The following is a 20,130-nucleotide window of genomic DNA, read 5'->3' as shown; positions in this document are numbered from 1 at the left end:
AGAATGAAGAAATATGACCCGAAATGAAACACAAAAAAGCGGTGGCTTAAATCGTCGGTTTTTACAACGCTTGGACCTGTAGCTCTCTGTCTTTTCTGTCCGAATTTTCTCAGGCAGAGAGGTAAAGTGCTGCACTTACCTTTACCCCTGATCCTGGTCTTAAAAGGCACCTAAGCATTCTGAAAAGTTGTTTACAGACAAACAGTTTCAGCTGACTAAGCAAAATACTTTACCCAGAACACAATTTCCTGGTCTTTGACCAGTACAGGTAAAAATTTATACGAATGGGGGATACGGGATGTGCTGTGGATGGACACGACCTACATAATGTACATGTATATACACATCTTCGCTAGCCAAGGGTTTCTGATACGCTATATTAGTATTCTTTTCTAGATCTCACAATACGTCATGACCTACAAATATCATGCTATGGTACGCGTTCTGTGGCCCACAAGTTATTGGCAATGGTGACTGCTTCCATTAGATACTGCCGTGCCCCAAATACTGTGGCACCAAGGTATGAGTACAATATCATCGAATGTCATGAAATAGACATAATAGTATTCGTTGCTTTTTCTTTGGGACTAAGACCTTCAAATGTAATACCTATGTCACTGTGAACAACTCATGTGTAAATTATAATTATACACCGAATAATTGAAAATACGAATAGTAATATACAGAAAACACTAATGTTGTGCCTACACAAACACGGAGACAACAGTGTCTTGTCGTGATATTGAACACCTTGTTTTCTTGTAGACAGCCATTGATTTATCAATAACAAAAATTCGTGTTTCAGACATATTTCAAATTGTAAATAAACATGTTTAATAGATTCTTTAAGAATAAACTTTCTAAATGATTGATTTGGAGGACGTCTTGCTGAGCTTTTTGCTTGTTTAAGGTCAAGAGCACTGAATGTCAAGACAAAAGAGTTCCAATTCACAACTACCTTTTGCACAGTTAATCATGTCCTTAACTGTCCGTCTGTAAGAGCTTGTAGCAGTTCGACAACACGATCATTTTCATTGTCAAATAACCTAATACGTACAACTATTTCAATCATTTGATGGTGTACAAGGCATACAGCATTGATACAATAAGAAAATAGGAGTAATTTGGGACAAACAGATCAATATTGTGATAGAGTCTTGATCACTACAAGAGTTTCCGCTCATTAAATTTCGGGAAACTTCAGTGTTCCAAAAAGAACCCCAATTTAGGTGGCTGGAACACATCCGACACGAATTTCCTCTGTTTACAGCGCTCACATATGTAAGGTCATACGTTTCCTTTGCCCTCACATTAAGAAACTAAATAGTTCACAGAGACATCAAATCCTAATGGTGTCTTTTAGAATATCAAAATCACCATTTCCGCGATTCTTTAATGAGGGAATCAGCTCATTGAAGACTCTCGTTCAAAAGATCCACAACAGAGGTCAAAATACATTTACCAGTAAATCATAACAGAGGTCAAAATACATTTACCAGTCAATCACAACAGAGGTCAAAATACATTTACTTGTATATCAATTATGCACTTCTCTTTACATATGTTTAAAAGACTTGATGTTTGGGGACACGTATATTTGAATTTCCTAGACTGGTTTTATGACCTCACAATCACCGAGATGTCCAGAAAGAAAAAAAGGACAGCTAACTTTAAGACAATAGACAAATAGTTAATGGTATGTATCGATTTTATTTTAGTCCCTATAAGAGTATTTTAGTTTTGTTTGACGTCAGATTAGAATCCGAATTTTTTTAATCGTCGAAAAGGAAGACGTGATGACATGTGTTCTTGGGACCTTAAGAAGGGAGTGGGCAAATAAAACGAAAAACAACACAGCTTCTCTTAAAATAAATGTCCTTCCTCGAAAATAACAATTAGAAAATGCGAAGATTGCAAAATCTGATGTCCACAAGCCGCAAAAACAGTTGTCCGACAACTTCTGTGAATGCAGACCTACATGTGGTGCCGGATACCTGTATGTGCGTCTGCTTGGTTGTCGTAAATTCCAATCATGCCTATTCGAGAGAGCGAACAATATACAGTAGCAAAAAATGCAAATCAACCCAAAGCATGTAGTGCTTATAAGATATATCACTTGATATAAACAATACATATTGCACGTAACTAGAACGTTAATGAAGATTTAATATCATGACCTATTCTTGATTCGAAATGAATAGAATTTGATGGCGTTGATCTTTCATGTAAATCTCTCAGACCGGATGTTTTTTCGTAGTTTTCCATCATTATTGAGCATAAAAACAGTTGTGGTAAATTAATGTTTACATTTTAAACAATTCATGTCTTAGATCAAACTTTGTTCGCATTGCGGAGACACGCAGTTGTTCAAGTATTGAAAAGGAACGAGAACAAGAAATGTACATGTAAGCCCCCCATGTTGTAAAATTAAACTCTCGAAGGTTTGTATAATTGGTCACCCACTTGTAAGGGACAAGCATCATACATAAATTTATACACAATGTACTAATTTTCTTCAGTTTGACCTCAGTGTCATCTTCAGAGGGTAGCGGTGTACCAAGTTTGTCTGTCAAGCATACGATTCTCAAGACAGACAGAGCGCGGTATACCGACAGACATACAGATCGACAGATGCAACGCAATGTACCCGTTTTTTTATGAGGGTGGAGTATAAAACTAGTGCGTGAGGGGAGGGTGTGGTAGAAAAGTAGGACTATACTTTATATTTCGTCATCAATGACCAGTTAAAGGGTTATAAGTGGTATAAAGAACAAGACATAGGTCCCCAGGACTTCGCTATCTTATCAAGGTGAATAACAAGACCAGCGGTTAACACCTCCAAGCTGGTGCCGAGATTTCAATGACCCGGTCAGACCAATACACACATTTAGAAAGTAATCATAGCTTACGCAATTCCTGTGATAGACTTTTCTTCATCTCCAATAAAAAGACGGGTCTGGTTAATATTCCGGGAGATAACCTGCTTTGACCTGGGGTCAAGTATCGTCTGCTCTGGCTTAGTGCTAATCCACGTTCACTTACGACATGACCTAGCGCATCAATTGCCTCTTAAATTTGAAAGTTACGCAAGAAATCTATCTCTGTGACCAAGATTATGTTTAAAAACATGTGACCCTTTTCAGTAAGGGTTCACATCATGAAGTTTTCAAGAAGCCAATAATAATAATATTAATCGCAAAGAGCTGAATCAGAGAATCACCGAGCTTACGACCCACAGTCCAGACATCACATGCTTTGTGTGAACATTAAATATTAAAGTGTTTCTGTACTCTTGAACTATTTGCACTAATCTTTTTTTTTTTTTTAATAATTTTCAATGGAGATAGTACTTTCGCTATACAGTACTTAGAGTGCCAATACATCGGTATGGAATACAACACACTCTATCGATACACAAATAGGGTAATAAAATACAGGTATATTCCAATTCACACTTTGAATTAAATCACGATTGAATAAAAAAAGGTACTTATTACCCTTTTTATTTCCAAATATTCACATTACACAAGTGACAGTCAAATTACGTAATAAAGCAGGGATTGACGAGGACAGTGGTACCTGACCGTTATATAACGCAATAGATAAAAAATAGGATGTTAGAAACAATATTCAGCTTTAAAGCATAATAAATCACTGGAAAAATAGTTGTCTAATTGCGTTCTCTTTTCAAAAAACACTGACGAAGAAAGGGTCCTGGGACACTGAAAATAATTTAACATGATATTGATATTTCGATCTACAAAATAAAACTTTACTTACAAATCAAAGAAAATACCTCTTGTTAAATACCGATACATAAATCAAGACGAGAAAATAGATGTAGACACTTTTGTTAAACTTCTTTGTAAGGAAAGGATACGGTTGGATCTAGGGGAAAATCCGGCCCGCTCCATATATAACTTTCTTCTACCCAATACACGTTAACTACGCTTTGTTGAGAACACGAAATCCGTGTTAAAATCAAATTCAATTTCTTTTACGTAAACAGGTTTTGTCTGCATTCCTTCAAGGACCAGGAAAATACGTGTTGGAATAAAAAGAATATCGGACACTTCTTTGTATCCGCGACATGAGAAATCATGCTATCAGACGCGATTAGGCCCCATCCTTTGAAGTTTTGATCGCTGGTCGATAAAAAGTCAAATTTATCTTCATTCCCTCATTTTATTCATTTAGTGAGTGCTAATTTGTTATGTCTTTTTAGGAGGACGACATCGTTTGAAAGACTTGAGATATTTTGAATATTTGCCCACATACATATACATATATAAACAAGGTTAACTCAATCCCAGCACGAATACCGTTATCCTACTGTAGTCTGTAAAACGCTCTACAATTCATACCTTCCTTGTAAATTTATACACACTTAAGATAGAGAATAAACAATTTTATTCAAATATAAAACCTATCGCCTGTTTAGAAGACATTCTCGTGTTTATTAAAATTTTAAAAAGAGCATGCACAACATAAATGATATCACAGTCCACCCCGAGTTTAAACAGCTTCGTCAGTTGGTTGGTCCGTTGACCGGTATAGGTCGGTGGTAAAGCTTATATCGCAGTCCCTTATACACTGACTTCATCTCTTCGTAGGTTATGTCCAGATCTTGAAATCCGTGCTGGACACCGTAAATCGCCATGCTGGTCAATCTGTTTGTAAAGTCAGAGAAATTGCTCTGTTTCTGCATGTCTGCGATGTGCATCCATTGACATGCTTTTATTTCACGTGAGCAAGGCTTCAGGTCAAATGTTAAAGGTCGAAGGCGACATACAATGAAAATGTCTGACCTTCCGAAAGCTCCAGGCTGTCTATGTTGCTGTCTCAGAGCAAGGACTGACTGAAATTCTAAAGAACATTACTATAGTAGTCTTCAGTCAAATGCATAAACCCCTTTTGGAAAATGTAAGCTACGATAATTGCCTAAATACAAACTTTCTTCCAAGAAAATGTCGCACAATAATTTACAGTGCATTATCAGTGGAGGTGCATAGCGACTGGTGTCAGGGTGACAAGTCCTGACCGACTTAAATCTGCGGAGTCAGTGATTTAAATCCAGTGTATGTATGTCAGTTAAATCAAAACAACAACCTCGAATACGTCTACCTAAAACTTCCAACTTGTTTATTATGCAATTGATTTCGTGTGGTCCTCACATATCTAAAACACGTTATCATTCTTAGGCTTGTGCAATTTTATCGATTGATTAAATAATGAATTGAAGTAGTAGGGGGGAATGAGTAGGAGTCTTAGCACAATTAACTTTTTTACGCACACGGTCCTAATCAAAAGAAAGATAACTCTAAGATTTCCTACCTGCTTCAATACCCGTTTCTTCAAAAACTTCACGCACGGCTGTATCACCTATAAAATAATCAATAAATAATTACAACAAATCAGTGAATATTTTTGAAAATTCTTTCTTTGATTAATTAGTTTATTATCCTAATGAAGTTATTCCAAATTCGAAAATTAGCAATAATGGTTGAAATCTAATTTAAAAAAAAAAAAAATGAGTATTAGGCCTTACAGATATCTTCCTCCAGATTTGATAAACCTCCTGGGAATTTCCATAGATTAAACTGAAAAGAAAATGAAATGTACAAATAGATATGAATGTGCCTGCTGAGACTGTTAGCCTTGTAGGACATAGAGAATTGTACTGAATTACCCTGCTATTTCTGTCCTGTACAGCTAGCACCTGTCGCGTGTCCTCACGAATCACCATTCCTGTAGACAACAAAAATAACGGCTACAGATCTGTTATGTCTGAATCACTCCATCAAATTATCTCCTTTATATTATTTTCTCTGTAAAAATCCCCCCAAAAAATGTATTTCATTTGATAGTCAAAACTATCAAAACTACTAGAGCGAACTATCTCCGAACGCATTTTTTAAAAAGTGGAATGTAAAATTTTCTAAATGTGTCTTTGTTTAAATTAATGACACATTACATTTATCCTGATATGGAAATACTAATAAGCTGAGTGAAAGCTTCTGATAATTAAATTACGCAGAGAAATTGCCTGACATTACAAATTTAACTGGAGATGCCATTCATCTCTCCTCCCACACAATCAATATGACCTTGGAGAGGTGTTTTATAACCTAAATTAATTGACAGTCAATCGTGAAGTGAACTTGCTTGATCATTTACATTGGAACTACAATGTATAAAGGTTATCATCAATGGAGAATTGAGAATACCATTATCTGGTAATAGATTCCACTTTGAACTAAAATTCATAAATTTTAGAACAATTATTGAAGATTACAAATTTTCTCCTCATTTTATTTTTGTGGAATTAACAAAATTTTCATGAGCAGACAGTTTTTTTCAAGCAAAATAATGATTCCTTGTGAATAAAAAGGGGTTCTTTAATTTTTAGTTTAAATGTTTCCATACATGAAGAAATGCAAACCACAGAATGATTACCAGTAAACCATGGTAACTTATTCTTTGCTGTTACTTGTAATCATGAGCTATTTTAACTAACTATCACTGTATCTTGTCTTACCTGAGACCCCCACTTGATGCGTGGCAAACTGTGGCGTCAGGTCCTCCCTACTCTCGTCCAACCACAGCTTCAGGAGGGACTGGCTGTACTCCGCGTGATGGAACTGAAATCCTTGATTGGCTGCCTCTGGAATCAGGTGACTCAGTAGGATCGGGACCCTGATCCAGACAGCTGTTTTACCCTCTCCTCTCCATTTCTGGAGCGAATCTGCAAAAACCAATAACTTCAAAGGTACCATTATTATTTATATCATATTATGAATAATAATAAATAAATTATTACTGTGTTTTAGTCAATAGGATAAAGAAGCAACCCTTCAAGTACAATATGTACCTTGCCCTTTAGGTGAATATTGTACCTTTTGGGTGGTAATTTTTGAAAGACAATAAACAGATGGGAATCAGATATTCATAATACTAATAAAATTGTCATAGCAGATTACATTAAGAGTTAATATATGACATTAAAATAGGTTAGGTTTTGAACATCAATTAAGAATCTCTCCTTTTATATAACTTTGATCCATACATTTGCAATAATTAGACCTTAAGGAATTTTAAAGTTTAAATACAAACCTGACAGTATTTGTTTGAAATCTTCTGAGGTGAGTGACGGTGATGTATTGAGATCTACAGTTACTCCATGATATTTGTCCTCTGTTACTGAAGCTGAGCTGAATGCTCTATGGAATTTTTTACACCAGCTGCACAACCTGGGAATTCTTCTCAGAGGATAGTTCATTAAAGATGGCAAGACCCTTCATGAATAGAAATTCAAATGCATTTTAGCATTACTTCTCTTGTAGTCAGACAAGGAAACTGTTGAATCAGGCCAAAAATAAAATTAGCTATGTTTGGCATTGCTGGCCAACTCACATAAATGTGAGCAGTCCAAAGAATTTTTTTCAACTGATGCGGATCATAATTTAAATTTTTTTATGTTCATCTGAATTTAGGTATTTGTATGTTTGAGTAATATTAATGGAAAGGATCATGTAAACACTTGATTAATCAAAAAGTTTTCATTTAATTAAAAGTGTCTAAGAGATGTTGAATAATGCGTATTACAAATCCAAGCACGTCTGTCAAAAGCAGTAATGTAAACTTGGTAGGGCTGTGTATTGAGAAAAAAAATTGATACGATACAATACAATATTTTATAATATAATATCCGATATACTGGATTCTTTAGCAAGTCTATCAAAAAAAAGTCTTATAATTCATTTCATGCATGAATTTTTTTAAAAAAATTTTCAAAGTTCTTGTCTCACTGTCTTAACAAATTACACTTCAAATTCAAACTTTCAATGACTGTGAAAACAACATGTTAAATTAAGTTGTCTATGTATTTTTTAAAAATTTCCAAATTTTTCACAGAATTACAAGAAAATCTGCCTGTCCGATTAGAAGTAATTTTTTCGATACGATACATTCTTTAATATCAATCGCTACATATTGAATGTTCAATATATTGATACAGCCCTAATTAACTCGGTATAACAAAATTTGATGGCGTAACCTAAATAAGTTTTAGGTCATCATTTTTACTAGTGCATATGAGGAATTGTGTAACTTTTCTCAAGTAAGTTGTTCTGTGACTTCGTTTACCATGTTTACAAATCCTGTTCTACTTTCGATTCTTCTCTTTATGTATCTATTTCTTTCTTAAGATGATTCCGACTACGATATGACCACTGACCCCCAAACGAGGGTTAAACACTGTTAACATCGTTCCGTGGATTTATCAGTCTAGACGAACTCCAAAAACGGCGTTAACGGAAGTGAGAATTTCAGTCCAGAAAAGACTCCAAAAAACGAGTCCACGCATGCGCAGTTATATCAAAAAACGGTGAAAAATCGTGAAAAGTGGGCTCTTATAAAAAGTGCTTTTGCAAAAAATTGGATTACCTTGCAATAATGTAAGTTCTCAGAAATGATTAATAATAAATGTTTTTAGAGAACGTATTTGTTAGAATTTTGATTTCATGTGCAAATATTTTTTAATTTCAACTCAAAGTTGACCAACTTCGAGGTTCATCCAGACCTCGTACAAGTAGGATACAAAATACAAATTAAACAGTCTTAATCTTATGAAAACATCTCTGTGGTTGATAATTTGTTTGCAGTGACTAAGTTAGTCATTTTAGAACGACTTTTACTGATTTTAGAAGTTTTTTTATAAGTTAGGGACTGGCGAATTATCAGTTGTTCGAATTTCCTCTGTCTTTCATGTCTATCGTCTACAAATGAATTTCAGCATTTTTAGAGCAGCAATGAGCAACTGCATTGTAAATACATCTTACCAAAAATTAAAAAAGTACTGAACTGATGGTTTTAATCATAAATAAGAGTTGACTAGGTGACAGTTTCATGAGAATCCATTCAGTTTCCACATTTCCTCTGTTGCTTTTTTTTTTTTTTTAAAAAGTTCCCGTTTCAAGTTAGATCAATTACAAATTAAGAAAAATAAACGTTTGGGAATTAAATAAATGATAAAAGGGGAAAATATGTAAAATTGAACAATATAATATATATGTTGTAACTGTTAAACATTGACTGAATTTTACCCATTTGTAATATTATTTCGTCATATAATCCTGTATGACGTCTGAATATGCACAGATATAATCCTGAAAACATTTTAGAATTATAATCTATCAGTTTAAGAACTTTAAAAAATCATTCTTTTAAAATTACGGTAAAAAGGTCTTCTCAAAACGAACCTGTTAATATCTACTCCGCCGCGAAAATTGTTTGGTTTTTCATAAAATAAATACGATCTAAGTGTCTTAGAATTAAAATTTAAGCATCTTTATAGTAGGAATGGCATAAAATTTTAATCAAGGGGACAATAAATTAAGTTAGGAAATTATTCTTACCGACTTTATTGAATCCGATGTCGTACATGTATATCCCAAATCACTATTATGCAAGAATGCAGAGCGATAAATAAGTCAATAACCACTTAATAATTTAATAAGTGTATTTATTTATTCAACAAAAATTAAAATCCAGTCACAGTTTACTATAAATACAGCCATTATTCGGTCGTATTTGTGGAGAAAGCGATCGATAATCCATCGTTTGTTTACACCGGAAGCCATTTTGCCGCAATGCATGACGGAGCCAAAGACTTCTTTTTTGGAGTTCACGCCGTTTTTGGAGTTCGTCTAGACTGTTTATACGCAATCTATATAATGCTTATTTATTTTACTTGCTTTCAATGAAAAATGTAATTCACATCAGTTTCTGTGTTTAAGAAATTCTGGAAAGGGGTATAGTGATTGATTTTTCTTACCACATTCTTATTATTCTGCAAAATCTGTCACCTACACCTTGTCTCCATAACTTGCGTAAGTTGAAGTTTTAAATTCATTTAGGAAACAATATAGGCGTGGAAAACAACAAAACCGAAACAGCAATTTTATTTCCGGTATACCTTCATTCCCAAACCCCAAACTCAATATTGCATTACTCAGAGATCCTGTGCTCATTAGAATTTGGCATGGGGCAAAACACATTTTATTCACTCGAGACATAAAGAACATTTATGGAGATTTCTAAACGGCATGGTCGGATCTAAAGGGGGGGGGGTCGAGGTGGCCGGGGGCTGAACCCCGAGGACTTTTTTTTTTCAGAGTAAAATTGCGGTATAAAAATAACAGATAAATGAACTTGATCCTCATTGGTAACATACACTCATTTATAAACGTAAGATAATTCGTTTTTCAAACTTTTTTTTTAATTTAGAAAAGTGTTATACCTTTCCACTTCCACGAAATATTAAGATTTTCATATTTGATTTTTTTTAAATATTACTTTTAGCTCACCTGTGCTACAGTATATAAGCTTTTCTGATCACCTGGTGTCCGTCGGTCTATCTGTCTGTCCGTCTGTCTGTAAACTTTTCACCTTTTCAAATTCTCAAGAACCACTATTGTTAAAATAAAGATCCAAACCCCACTGCAAGGGGAGAAAATCAAGAAAATGTAAGAATAGGGTGGTATCACAGGCACCTGACGTTACTTATTTTTCTTTTATAAAAAATATACCCCTACCTAATCATAAACCTTGTTTATTATTATTATTAGGTAGGGGATAACGTTATAATTTTTTTATTATTAAAAAGAAAAATAAGAAACGTTAGCTGCCTGTGGGTGGTGTCATTAAAAAATCTGCTTCTCGAGAACCACTGAGCAAGAAAGGATGAAACTTACGTGGAAGCGTCGTAGGGTAGTATTGATTCTAAATTGTTGAAATTATGCCCCCGGAGCTAGGGTGGGGCCACAACAGAGACAGATTTTCACAATGAAACATATAGGGGAAAAATCGTCTGAAAAACACAGGACCAAAACTGATGAAATTTACGTGGAGGCGTCCTGTGGTGGTGTAAATTCTAAATTCTTGAAATCATGCCCCCCCCTTCCCTTAGGATGGGACCACAATAGGGAATCACAGTTTAGCAGTGAAATATTTAGGAAAAATCTTTAAAAATCTTCTTCTCAACAACCACTCGGCCACAAAAGATGAAAGTGGAAGCATATTGGGTAGTATAGATTCTAAATTGGTACAAATCTTGGCCACTGAGGCTATAGTGGAGCCAAAACGGGAATCAAAGTTTTATATTAAAATATATATGAAAAAAAAACAACACACACACACCCTCTCTCACCCTCTCACACACACAGGCCAGAAAAGCCTAAACTTATGTGAACTCATCTTAGGAAAGTGTAGATTCTAGGTTGTTGAAATCACCCCCCCCCCCTCAAGGGTAGGGTAGGGTGGGGCAACAAGGGAAAAGTCTGGTGAAGAAAAGCAGGGTCAACGTTATTTAAGTGAGCGTTGTGGCCCATGGGCCTCTTGTTTCATTCATTCATTCATTTATTTGGGTCAAATAATTGTGTTGAAAATTTATTTTATGAATAAATGTGAGGGGTTTTTATTAAGCAATAAGAGATGAGGCAACTTAGGCGAGCATCTGGCCTATAAAAAGAAATTGTGATTCAAGTAGATCCTTATTGGGGGGGGGGGGTAAAGGATTGGTCCTTCAGCTGCGAAAATATTATATTTGATACAAAGCTGTTAAATAATAATGATCGTTGCCATATAAAACCTTACTCAACTTTATCAACAATCCTTCACTGTGGTAAAATTCATTGCCTGTTTATTGCAATTAAGTTCTCCATAGATGACCCATAAACATTCCAATTTATTTTAAATGATTATCCAGTAATAACAAAAGATAATATTTGTTTGATTAAGCGGACAAAATTCGTAAATAAAGAAGATTACCTTTTCCGTGCATTATGAATTTATTTTTTTCTTTAAAGAGGCTTTCGTGTGATCTCAAAGTACAGACTCCAATAAAAGAAAAGTCAGTCATATGACAATAAGCTTGGCGCTATCAATTTAAAATTAAAGAAAATAAGTTTACTTATATTTACCTATATTGTATAAACAGCAGAATCGGACAAGGTGCACCCAGTGTTATTAACAGCCATTGTCCCTGGCTAACGAGGTGTTCAGCCATTTAATTCTCTAATGACAACACTAACTGGCCCTCGCTTTTATTAACCCAACACAATATGTAAGAATTATCTCGTGTACATGATATATTGTAAAAAAAAAAATGATTCCGTAAAGAAGGATTAAAGTTTAATAGTTGACCAGAGGATAGAATGGGATGAACGAACGAAGACGGTATGTTAGGCTTCGTCTGTCCGCTGTACTTCTCTATAGCTTACCTCTGGCGACTTACAGGTGTGTATGACGATATTTCTGCATTTTATAAGAAAAAAAATGAAGAAAATATAAATTGATATATTTTTACAATAACTTGCATTTTCTCTGTGACTTTGTTGGATTGCTTTAGATGGAGCTTGTGAATTTCCCTCCGATCTTCGAGGAGAGTGGTACACGACCAGCAATGGCCTCGTGACGTTTACCAACCAGAGCATCAGCAACTTCAAAAGCTTGATCCACTCCTCCACTCAGACCTTCGACTGCGAATACATCGATAATGGCCGATATATCACGAGGTACTTAAAAGTCAGAAATACAAATCACATGATTCATGAGCTGAAATCCTGCAAAAAACTGTTGTTCTGTCGCCAAACTCTTAAGTCAAATTTTCAGCAGTTACCACTTTTTTTTTTTGGATTTTTTATGTTTATAAAGAATATTTATATAAATTTCACAGAACATTAAATTTTGTTTATTTTGAAATACAAAAAGAGATAACTCTTCAGTATAGGAAAAACTTACGGGTTTTTTTTTCACTGTAGAAATTAAGAACATAAATTTTCACAAGCATCCTTCAACGAAATTTCCTTTTTTACATGTATATTTATTATAAATTGTTTTAAAAGCGAATTCATGCCAGGCTTATGTTTTGTTTCAAGGTGGGGGGGTGTTTAAGGTTCAAAATGCACAAAATAGTCTGATTTTGATGAAAAATACACCCCGAATTCCTTCTCAGAAAAAGTTTTAGGTACTTAGCAGGAATTTAATCAATGACTAATGAACTCAAATTTGGAGTTAAAAAAATAATAGCAAGTATTTCAAACATTTTGAATTGTTAGTGTGCATAAGATGTAGGCAGGAATCGAGAGTTAGCGTTTGCAATTCTTATTGACTCTTAGGTCCTTTCAAAACTAAACTTTATTATCATATAGCATATATCAGAGATTTAAAAAATGTCACTGGGGGTTTTATCCCTAAGTGTGCCTCTCTCTATCTTTCTCTCTCTCTCTCTCTCTCTCTCTCGGTACATGTATATATTTATATTTCTATACTACAGAGCCCGGATCCCTATCCTTAGTACCAGTCTATATGACGTGTATTTCTGTATGTCATTTACAAAAATTACGGAAACCAAGTATCTTGTCCACTATAACTCAGGTAATAAAATCTATTAAAATATAGCGATGAAAAGTAATTAATATTCCGAAAAAAGCTATGTCATTTTCAAAATATTGATATGCTTTTTAAAAATGTGAATTTCAAAACAAATCAGTTTTACCATTTTTTTAATATCTGAACTGGATTTTTCCCCCAGATATCTCAGCCTTTGTTCAGGAGCGAGTGGTTGGGAAGACGGTCGTAGCTTCTAGTTCTACACTCCTCCCCGCAGCGGAGGCCTGTAATCTAACATCAGCCATACCCACCGGGACCCAGGAAGTGTACGTTAAAAAAGGTACCACGTCACCCTCAACAGGAATAGCATAGCTCTCTTATTATTCACCCTTTCCTTTACAACAAACTGCTCTACAGCTAGATTGAAACGATTTGATGATGGAAAAATTATCTTATCTTTTTAAGGTAACGAGACGTCGGATTTCATAAACTGTCCCAATAGTATTGCGAGCACCCTTGACATGACCTTGAACTCTGACTGCAGTGGAAACATTGTGTACGGAACGACAACTTCTTTAATACATACTTATAATAGTTCTTGTGTTACAACTAGTATAACATTTACAAGTGAGTGTGAATTCTATCTTTATTCTCTTCTTTCTTCATTCTTTTATTTTTGCATTTCGTACAGAGGGATGATTCTTATTTAGTTAATATTTTAATATTATCTCACTCGGCCAGTTGTAACATTCTGTTTTCTAGATTCGGTAAAGTGAGTAGTTTTTGCATACAATTTACTTTGTAATCCCTAGACAGCGGTAACCTTAGTTGCATTTACTCTGTGCTGTCTGGATTCACGACTTATCTGACAGTTTATAACATGGACATCTCTACGGATGAAACCAACACATTCAGATTTCTTTGTTATGTAAGTTTTTAGCGACTTAATTTTTGTAAAGATTTGCTGAATAATTTTCTAAATGGCATTCACTTTTATGAACGCATCACATTTTATGAAAATCAAACAATTCTAAAATTGAATCTGAATCTTTGTCCAAAGGCTATCACCAGCAGCGGTGATCAGGTATACCTGACATATCACCCAAAGATCTGTCAGTACAACCAGACATCTACTTCTGTGACGTCACCAGGTGTAATGGCTAACCTGGTAAATCGATGTGAGTACATTTTAATTTGAACATTATGTACCTGTTCTATCAAATTTATTGTGCAACTGTAAATCTCGTTAAAAAATTCTGATCACTGTAATAATATTAATTAGATAAAGAGGCAACTCCGACTGATGATGACGAAGTCCCAATAGTTATAATAATAGTCGGAACAACAGTGCCTTTAGTGCTCCTCCTTGGCATGATCCTCTTCATCGTATACTGGAAAATCAAATTCCGCAACAAGATAAACCACGAATTGGAAATGAATGCAAAGAGAAATTGGAGGAAACTGGCACAACATTTTAACATTACAACCAGACATAGTTTAGGAACGATGGAAGAGTACGCCGATCATTCAAAATTCCACAAGAAGAAAAAGAAAAAGAAGAGAAAAAGCAAGGAGAACAGCGAAATTGTCTCCATAAGCTCTCAAACTGTTAGTAATATTTACCTTAATAAATTAGATATGTTTTTTTAATTTCCACATTCCTTGATATTTAGTACAATATTTATGCGTACAATATATGAATAATGTTTATATATACATACACTACGCTGCTTCTCTGCAGGACTCCAGAAGGCGTTCTGTCTGGTGGGACGATTTCAGCAATACCATCGAGGAGCACCATGAGCCACAGGTTTGTACATTGAAAGCATAATATATCTATTTTTAAATGCATTTCGCACAAATTCAATTTTGGATATTGTTCATATATAGGTAAACACAATATTTAACCTCAAGTATACAAAGCATTCATCAAAATAATACGGTGAGCATACCTTTTTTTAGTAAGTTTGATAAATTAATAATTGATAATAAATATTTCTGTCATTCATTACATTGATAGCCTTGGCAAAATCAATGGGAAACATTCAATGATCCACTGAGTAAGCAGGTGAATGAGAGCGGGAGAAAATCCCCATCTACAGCGCGAAGTGACGCCACAGTCCGGAAAATATGGATAGATCCAGAGATGAAAGAAAAAGTGGAAGTCGATTCGGTGTGGGAAAAAGTGGCGAGCAATTTTGACCAGCTTCGGAAAGCTGCTAAGCCAAGTGAAACTGTTCGAACAAAATAGTTGTTCCAGTGAATGCATTTATGGATAGTTTACATATGTCCTCTGTTTGCTAGGAGTATAGCGAAAAAGGAACGGAAGACAGACGAAACAGAAAAAAGTTTAAAAAACATATTCTGGAAATTCATGTTGTACGTTATTAGATGTATACGCATTAAAGAGTTTCAACAAAAATTGTCCATATCCGTTCCCGAACCATTGTGAGGTTACTCTTTGTGAGGGAGAGCCATAGGCCTGTTGACCCGGGGAGGGAGTATTACTTCTTATACAAATGACATACTTTTACAGGTATGTCGAATATATATATAGGGGTTAATTTTAAGGAATACTGGTTTTAAACTTTTAATAAGAAAAATCGTGAATTGACCATTGACAACCTTTAACTGCAGCATCCCATCGCAACACCACTACTGGTTTAACGAAATACTGTTACATTGGAAAACAATCAAATGAAGCATCAACTTTTCAAACTTTTTTTTCTAACTTTTACCTGTGTTTAAAATTTACTACGAAAACACATGAGTAAATTTCACGTCTGTTTGTTACACGTTGTCTTAACTTGAATTGGATAAAACATTTACAACTTCATAATTAAATATTTACAAAATCTTGGGGACATAAAATCCCTAACAAGATGATGCTTTTCCTTGCGCTCATTCTTTGGCTTTATACTGGGTTTAACATTCTTGATTCGATACGCAAGAGCATGGTCTACGTATGAACAATTCATAAAAGGAGGTAAATTATTGACAAACAAGTTGATGAAACAAGATTATCAGCAGTCTCGTTTAAAGTCATCATACCGGAAGTTTTTTTGCTCGATACAATGACCTTGTCAGCAAATATAATCTATCATTAAGTCAAATGCCGAATGGCGTTTTTCATACTAATTGTTAGTTTATTGTTTACAAACCGAATTGACGATGGATTTTCTGTTATTTCCCGATCATGACAAGGAGCACACGGCGTGGGTGCTCACTCTTCCATGGCACCTGATCCTGCCTCTGATGTTTTGGAGGTCTGTGTTTTCTCTGCTCCAATTTTGTATTGTTTAATGTATTTTTTGAGCTTGAATACTGTTTGTTATCTCCATATATTTTATTCAATTTTCTGCCTTAATCTATACAAAAACAAATTTCAACTGTTTTTTGGATGTAAGTTTGTATTAAGTCTTGTGCTTTAGGGTTGTGACCCTTTTTTTTAAAGAATTCCTCGACCTTGTTGTTTAAGTGAGTCGTTTTGTTCCTAATTATAGAAGTCGACTCGTTGGAATAAAATCCTCTTAATCTTGAAGTTTGTGCAATTGAGAAAAATATATTCATTAAAAAAGAAAAAAAAATGACAGACCGGAGAGCTACATTGCCACTTATACAAAACTATATACTTTTACGCACAAAAGTTTCAGCATTTTGACTAACAGGCATACCTTTTAATACATTTAATACTAGGAATACTGTTATTATTATAAAATTAATTAGTGTTCAATATGTTACTGGTCAATTAATCTCTCACGTAATCTAACCTAGATTCAATCCATTTATCACGAAAGTTCCACTATAAATCTGACATGTTCAAAACAATACGGCCTAAAGTTCAGAGACTACAGGTTAGACACAGGACTGAAGAGTAACAAACTCTCTATATACTGTGGTTACTGGTGAATAATAACGAGAGGGTCAAGCTTCTGTAAGCTGGCGATTTACCATATATACAGGCTCTAAACAAGATAATCGGTAAGTAACACGCTGATGGATGTTTGGGAAGCAGTCATTTGTCTTTTGTTCATGATAAATATATTTTCTCAAAATACAATATCTACATAATTACTTTATCTTATATGATTTATTTAAAGATACTCTGTATTATTTTAAAAATATTTTTCAAATATTATTAACATCAAGGAATTACATCTGGAGAATGCTTTTTGTCAAGATGTACATTGTAATTTTCTTCCAGATTAACCGGATATGAATGTAAGTACAACCTAAATAAAAGACTAAAATATACATAAAATAAAAAGTTGTGTTTATTGTGGTATTTATCTTAGAAAAGAATAAATATTTCCAGTTTTCTATAATGTAAATGATACTAATTTATCATATTTGAATTTTAAGTCAAAAAATTGGCCGGAGAAACATGTTCCTCATTACCTGTGATTAATTTCAGACAAAGTTTTTAATAGCCCTCTTGGTGTTTGGTTTGATCATGTTGTCTGTGGACGCCAGGAGATGTCGGAGGGTCTGTAGAGCCGAGAGAGACGACTGCCACAGATCATGTCCCAGATATCCACTACATAGAAGAAGGAAATGCAGCTTCAGGTGCGAAAGAAAATTCGAGAGATGCAGGAACCGGTGTAGATTCCGCTAATTTCATCTAATTTGCCAACTCCAATGATTTTTTAAAAAATAAATAATGCATGCTTATTCTATTTCAAAAAAAATCTTATGTCGGAATAAATTTTTGAACATATCTAATCCAATGTTTGTACAATGTTGTCTTCACACCAACACTAGTTTTAATACTTTTATTGTCTCAAGCATAACACAAAATCAATCGCACTAAATTGTTTGAAATATTTACCGTGTATCGCCAATGATCGTGATGGACAATGTTCTTGGATTTCGTGGATCACCCTTATCCACGAATTTACATTCCAACGAACAATAATTTTTTAAACATATATGTCTATAAAAGTTATCCACAAAAATACGTCCCCATGAATGAACAAAAATTTGCTTGTCCACAAACACCGACCAAACAGTAATCATTAACCTTTTTCATTTTACAACCAATCTATATACATGTATAATTTTAGGTTTACAGTTTGAAGTAAAAGTCATATTACATTCAATGTCAATGGATCTTAAATTTTGAAATTTTACTACGGTCAAAACATTGTCTTTACATGTATATTGACATTGTTTGAAAATAGAACCTTTGGATCGTTTTATTTGTATATGACTACCAATTGTAAGCATGTTTACAAATACGTTTTGTTTAACTGTTTATTAAGAAAGAGGGCGTATAAGACGTGGACAATCCCCCGCTCTGAGACAAAATGTTTCTCAATTTTCAAAATTCACAGAAAAGTTATATTTTTCTAAAATCATGTTCTCAGTAATGTCATCTTCAAAACATTTTATCATTTTATTTTACTGAACGACTTATCATTTGATAATCTTTATTTCAAGTTGACAGTTAAGCATATTTAGTGGAAAATGGGTTTACTAGAGCAATAACAAATGAATTTTAAACATGAATGGGTCAAGTCTCCATTCTTCGTTAACGCTTAAATGATGGAAACTTAAATGTAAACTTTATTTTATTTGTCCAAAAAATGGAATCTGAACCCATTCTGTATGAAAATCAAAAATTTCTGAAAAAATGTACGCTTCAACAAATCCGTTCATTTAAATCACACTGACAAACGTCTATAATGCATGTACTTCGTATCGTAGTGGTTAAAGCGGTCGGTTTTGTACCAAACCCTGCGCTATGGAGAGAGTTCGAATCATACATGAAGCTTTTACTTTTTTGTTTTAACATATCTTAAAAACATGAGTGAAAAAAAATTATTGATAAAATATCTAAACAATGAAATGCAGAATTAAACTTGAAAAAGATGATATAAACAATATAATTTTGAAAAATATAACTTTTAGAATTGAGAAATGTCTTTTCTCAGAGCGGGGGATTGTCCTCGCCTTGTACGCCTCCATTCTTTAACCTTTTTCAGGATAAAAAAAAAACTTTTTGATTTATTCCCATATTAACGATTAATGCTGTCTAACATTTTATGGAAAGTAAAGCCTTTTGACTAAATCGCAGCATTTTCTGACAAACCACGCATTCTTAAAATTTGTGAGGTAATGTCAATCTTAAGTTGAAAATACAAATAAAAACTTTTGAATGTTTATCTTTAAATTTTCCTTTCAAAAGCTTTTTTGCCTTTTGTCCTTATTTTGTCTTTTTCATTTAACATATATCCCTGACTCTATTTGTTCAATAGTTTAATTATCTAGCTACTGTACAATAATGTTAATGGTGTGCCTGAATAAATTTGATTTTGATTGTTTTGCTCTGCCAGACAGAATGGCTGCACGATATATATGATGCAACTCGGAAAATCAGCAGAAATTCTTATTGATAAATTTGGAGAAATGACGACATAAAGGAGTTCTAGCATACTCTAAAAGATCTATTCCAAAATCATCAAATAATATAAATTACATGTATATTGAATTCAAATGAAATATGGTGATAACGAAAAGTATTTAAGCTATAGGCCCATAAAACAATTAAAACCGAGAACAGAACAAACATGAACCTCCAAAAACATCAAAGGCGGGATCAGGTGTCATGAAGGAGTGTAAATCCCTTGCTGGTGCTCCTTGTCGTGATCGTAGATAATTACGTGGGTTGTTCGGAAATTATTGAGACAATTACATTAACTCCATAAAGGACGGAGATAATTTCAAGAAAATTCATCA

General features: G+C 34.1%; 2 protein-coding genes across 2 annotated transcripts; one reads left to right on the top strand and one right to left on the bottom strand.

Moving 5' to 3' along the window:
• Nucleotides 1-4,395: 4,395 nt before the first annotated feature.
• Nucleotides 4,396-9,932, bottom strand: LOC134239361 (nucleoside diphosphate-linked moiety X motif 6-like). The gene is made up of 7 exons (XM_062721536.1): nucleotides 9,836-9,932; nucleotides 7,114-7,295; nucleotides 6,539-6,745; nucleotides 5,690-5,748; nucleotides 5,549-5,600; nucleotides 5,335-5,382; nucleotides 4,396-4,866 (listed from the first exon to the last, which is right to left on the bottom strand). Exons 1-7 carry the CDS (start codon nucleotides 9,838-9,840, stop codon nucleotides 4,529-4,531), a joined length of 891 nt encoding a protein of 296 aa, XP_062577520.1. The 5' UTR covers nucleotides 9,841-9,932; the 3' UTR covers nucleotides 4,396-4,528.
• A 2,189-nt stretch (nucleotides 9,933-12,121) lies between these two features.
• LOC134239367 (uncharacterized) lies at nucleotides 12,122-15,719 on the top strand. The gene is made up of 10 exons (XM_062721546.1): nucleotides 12,122-12,297; nucleotides 12,410-12,575; nucleotides 13,337-13,437; nucleotides 13,595-13,732; nucleotides 13,858-14,019; nucleotides 14,205-14,320; nucleotides 14,453-14,570; nucleotides 14,675-15,000; nucleotides 15,134-15,202; nucleotides 15,413-15,719. The coding sequence occupies exons 1-10, from the start codon at nucleotides 12,240-12,242 to the stop codon at nucleotides 15,641-15,643; spliced, it is 1,485 nt and encodes a 494-aa protein (XP_062577530.1). The 5' UTR covers nucleotides 12,122-12,239; the 3' UTR covers nucleotides 15,644-15,719.
• The last annotated feature ends 4,411 nt before the right edge of the window (nucleotides 15,720-20,130 follow it).

The sequence above is a fragment of the Saccostrea cucullata genome, unplaced genomic scaffold (assembly GCF_032062105.1).
Source record: "Saccostrea cucullata isolate Sc308-1 unplaced genomic scaffold, CSIRO_AGI_Scuc_v1 ctg135, whole genome shotgun sequence".
NCBI classification, from domain to species: Eukaryota; Metazoa; Mollusca; class Bivalvia; order Ostreida; family Ostreidae; genus Saccostrea; species Saccostrea cuccullata.
This window is presented reverse-complemented; position numbering and strand designations above follow the sequence as displayed.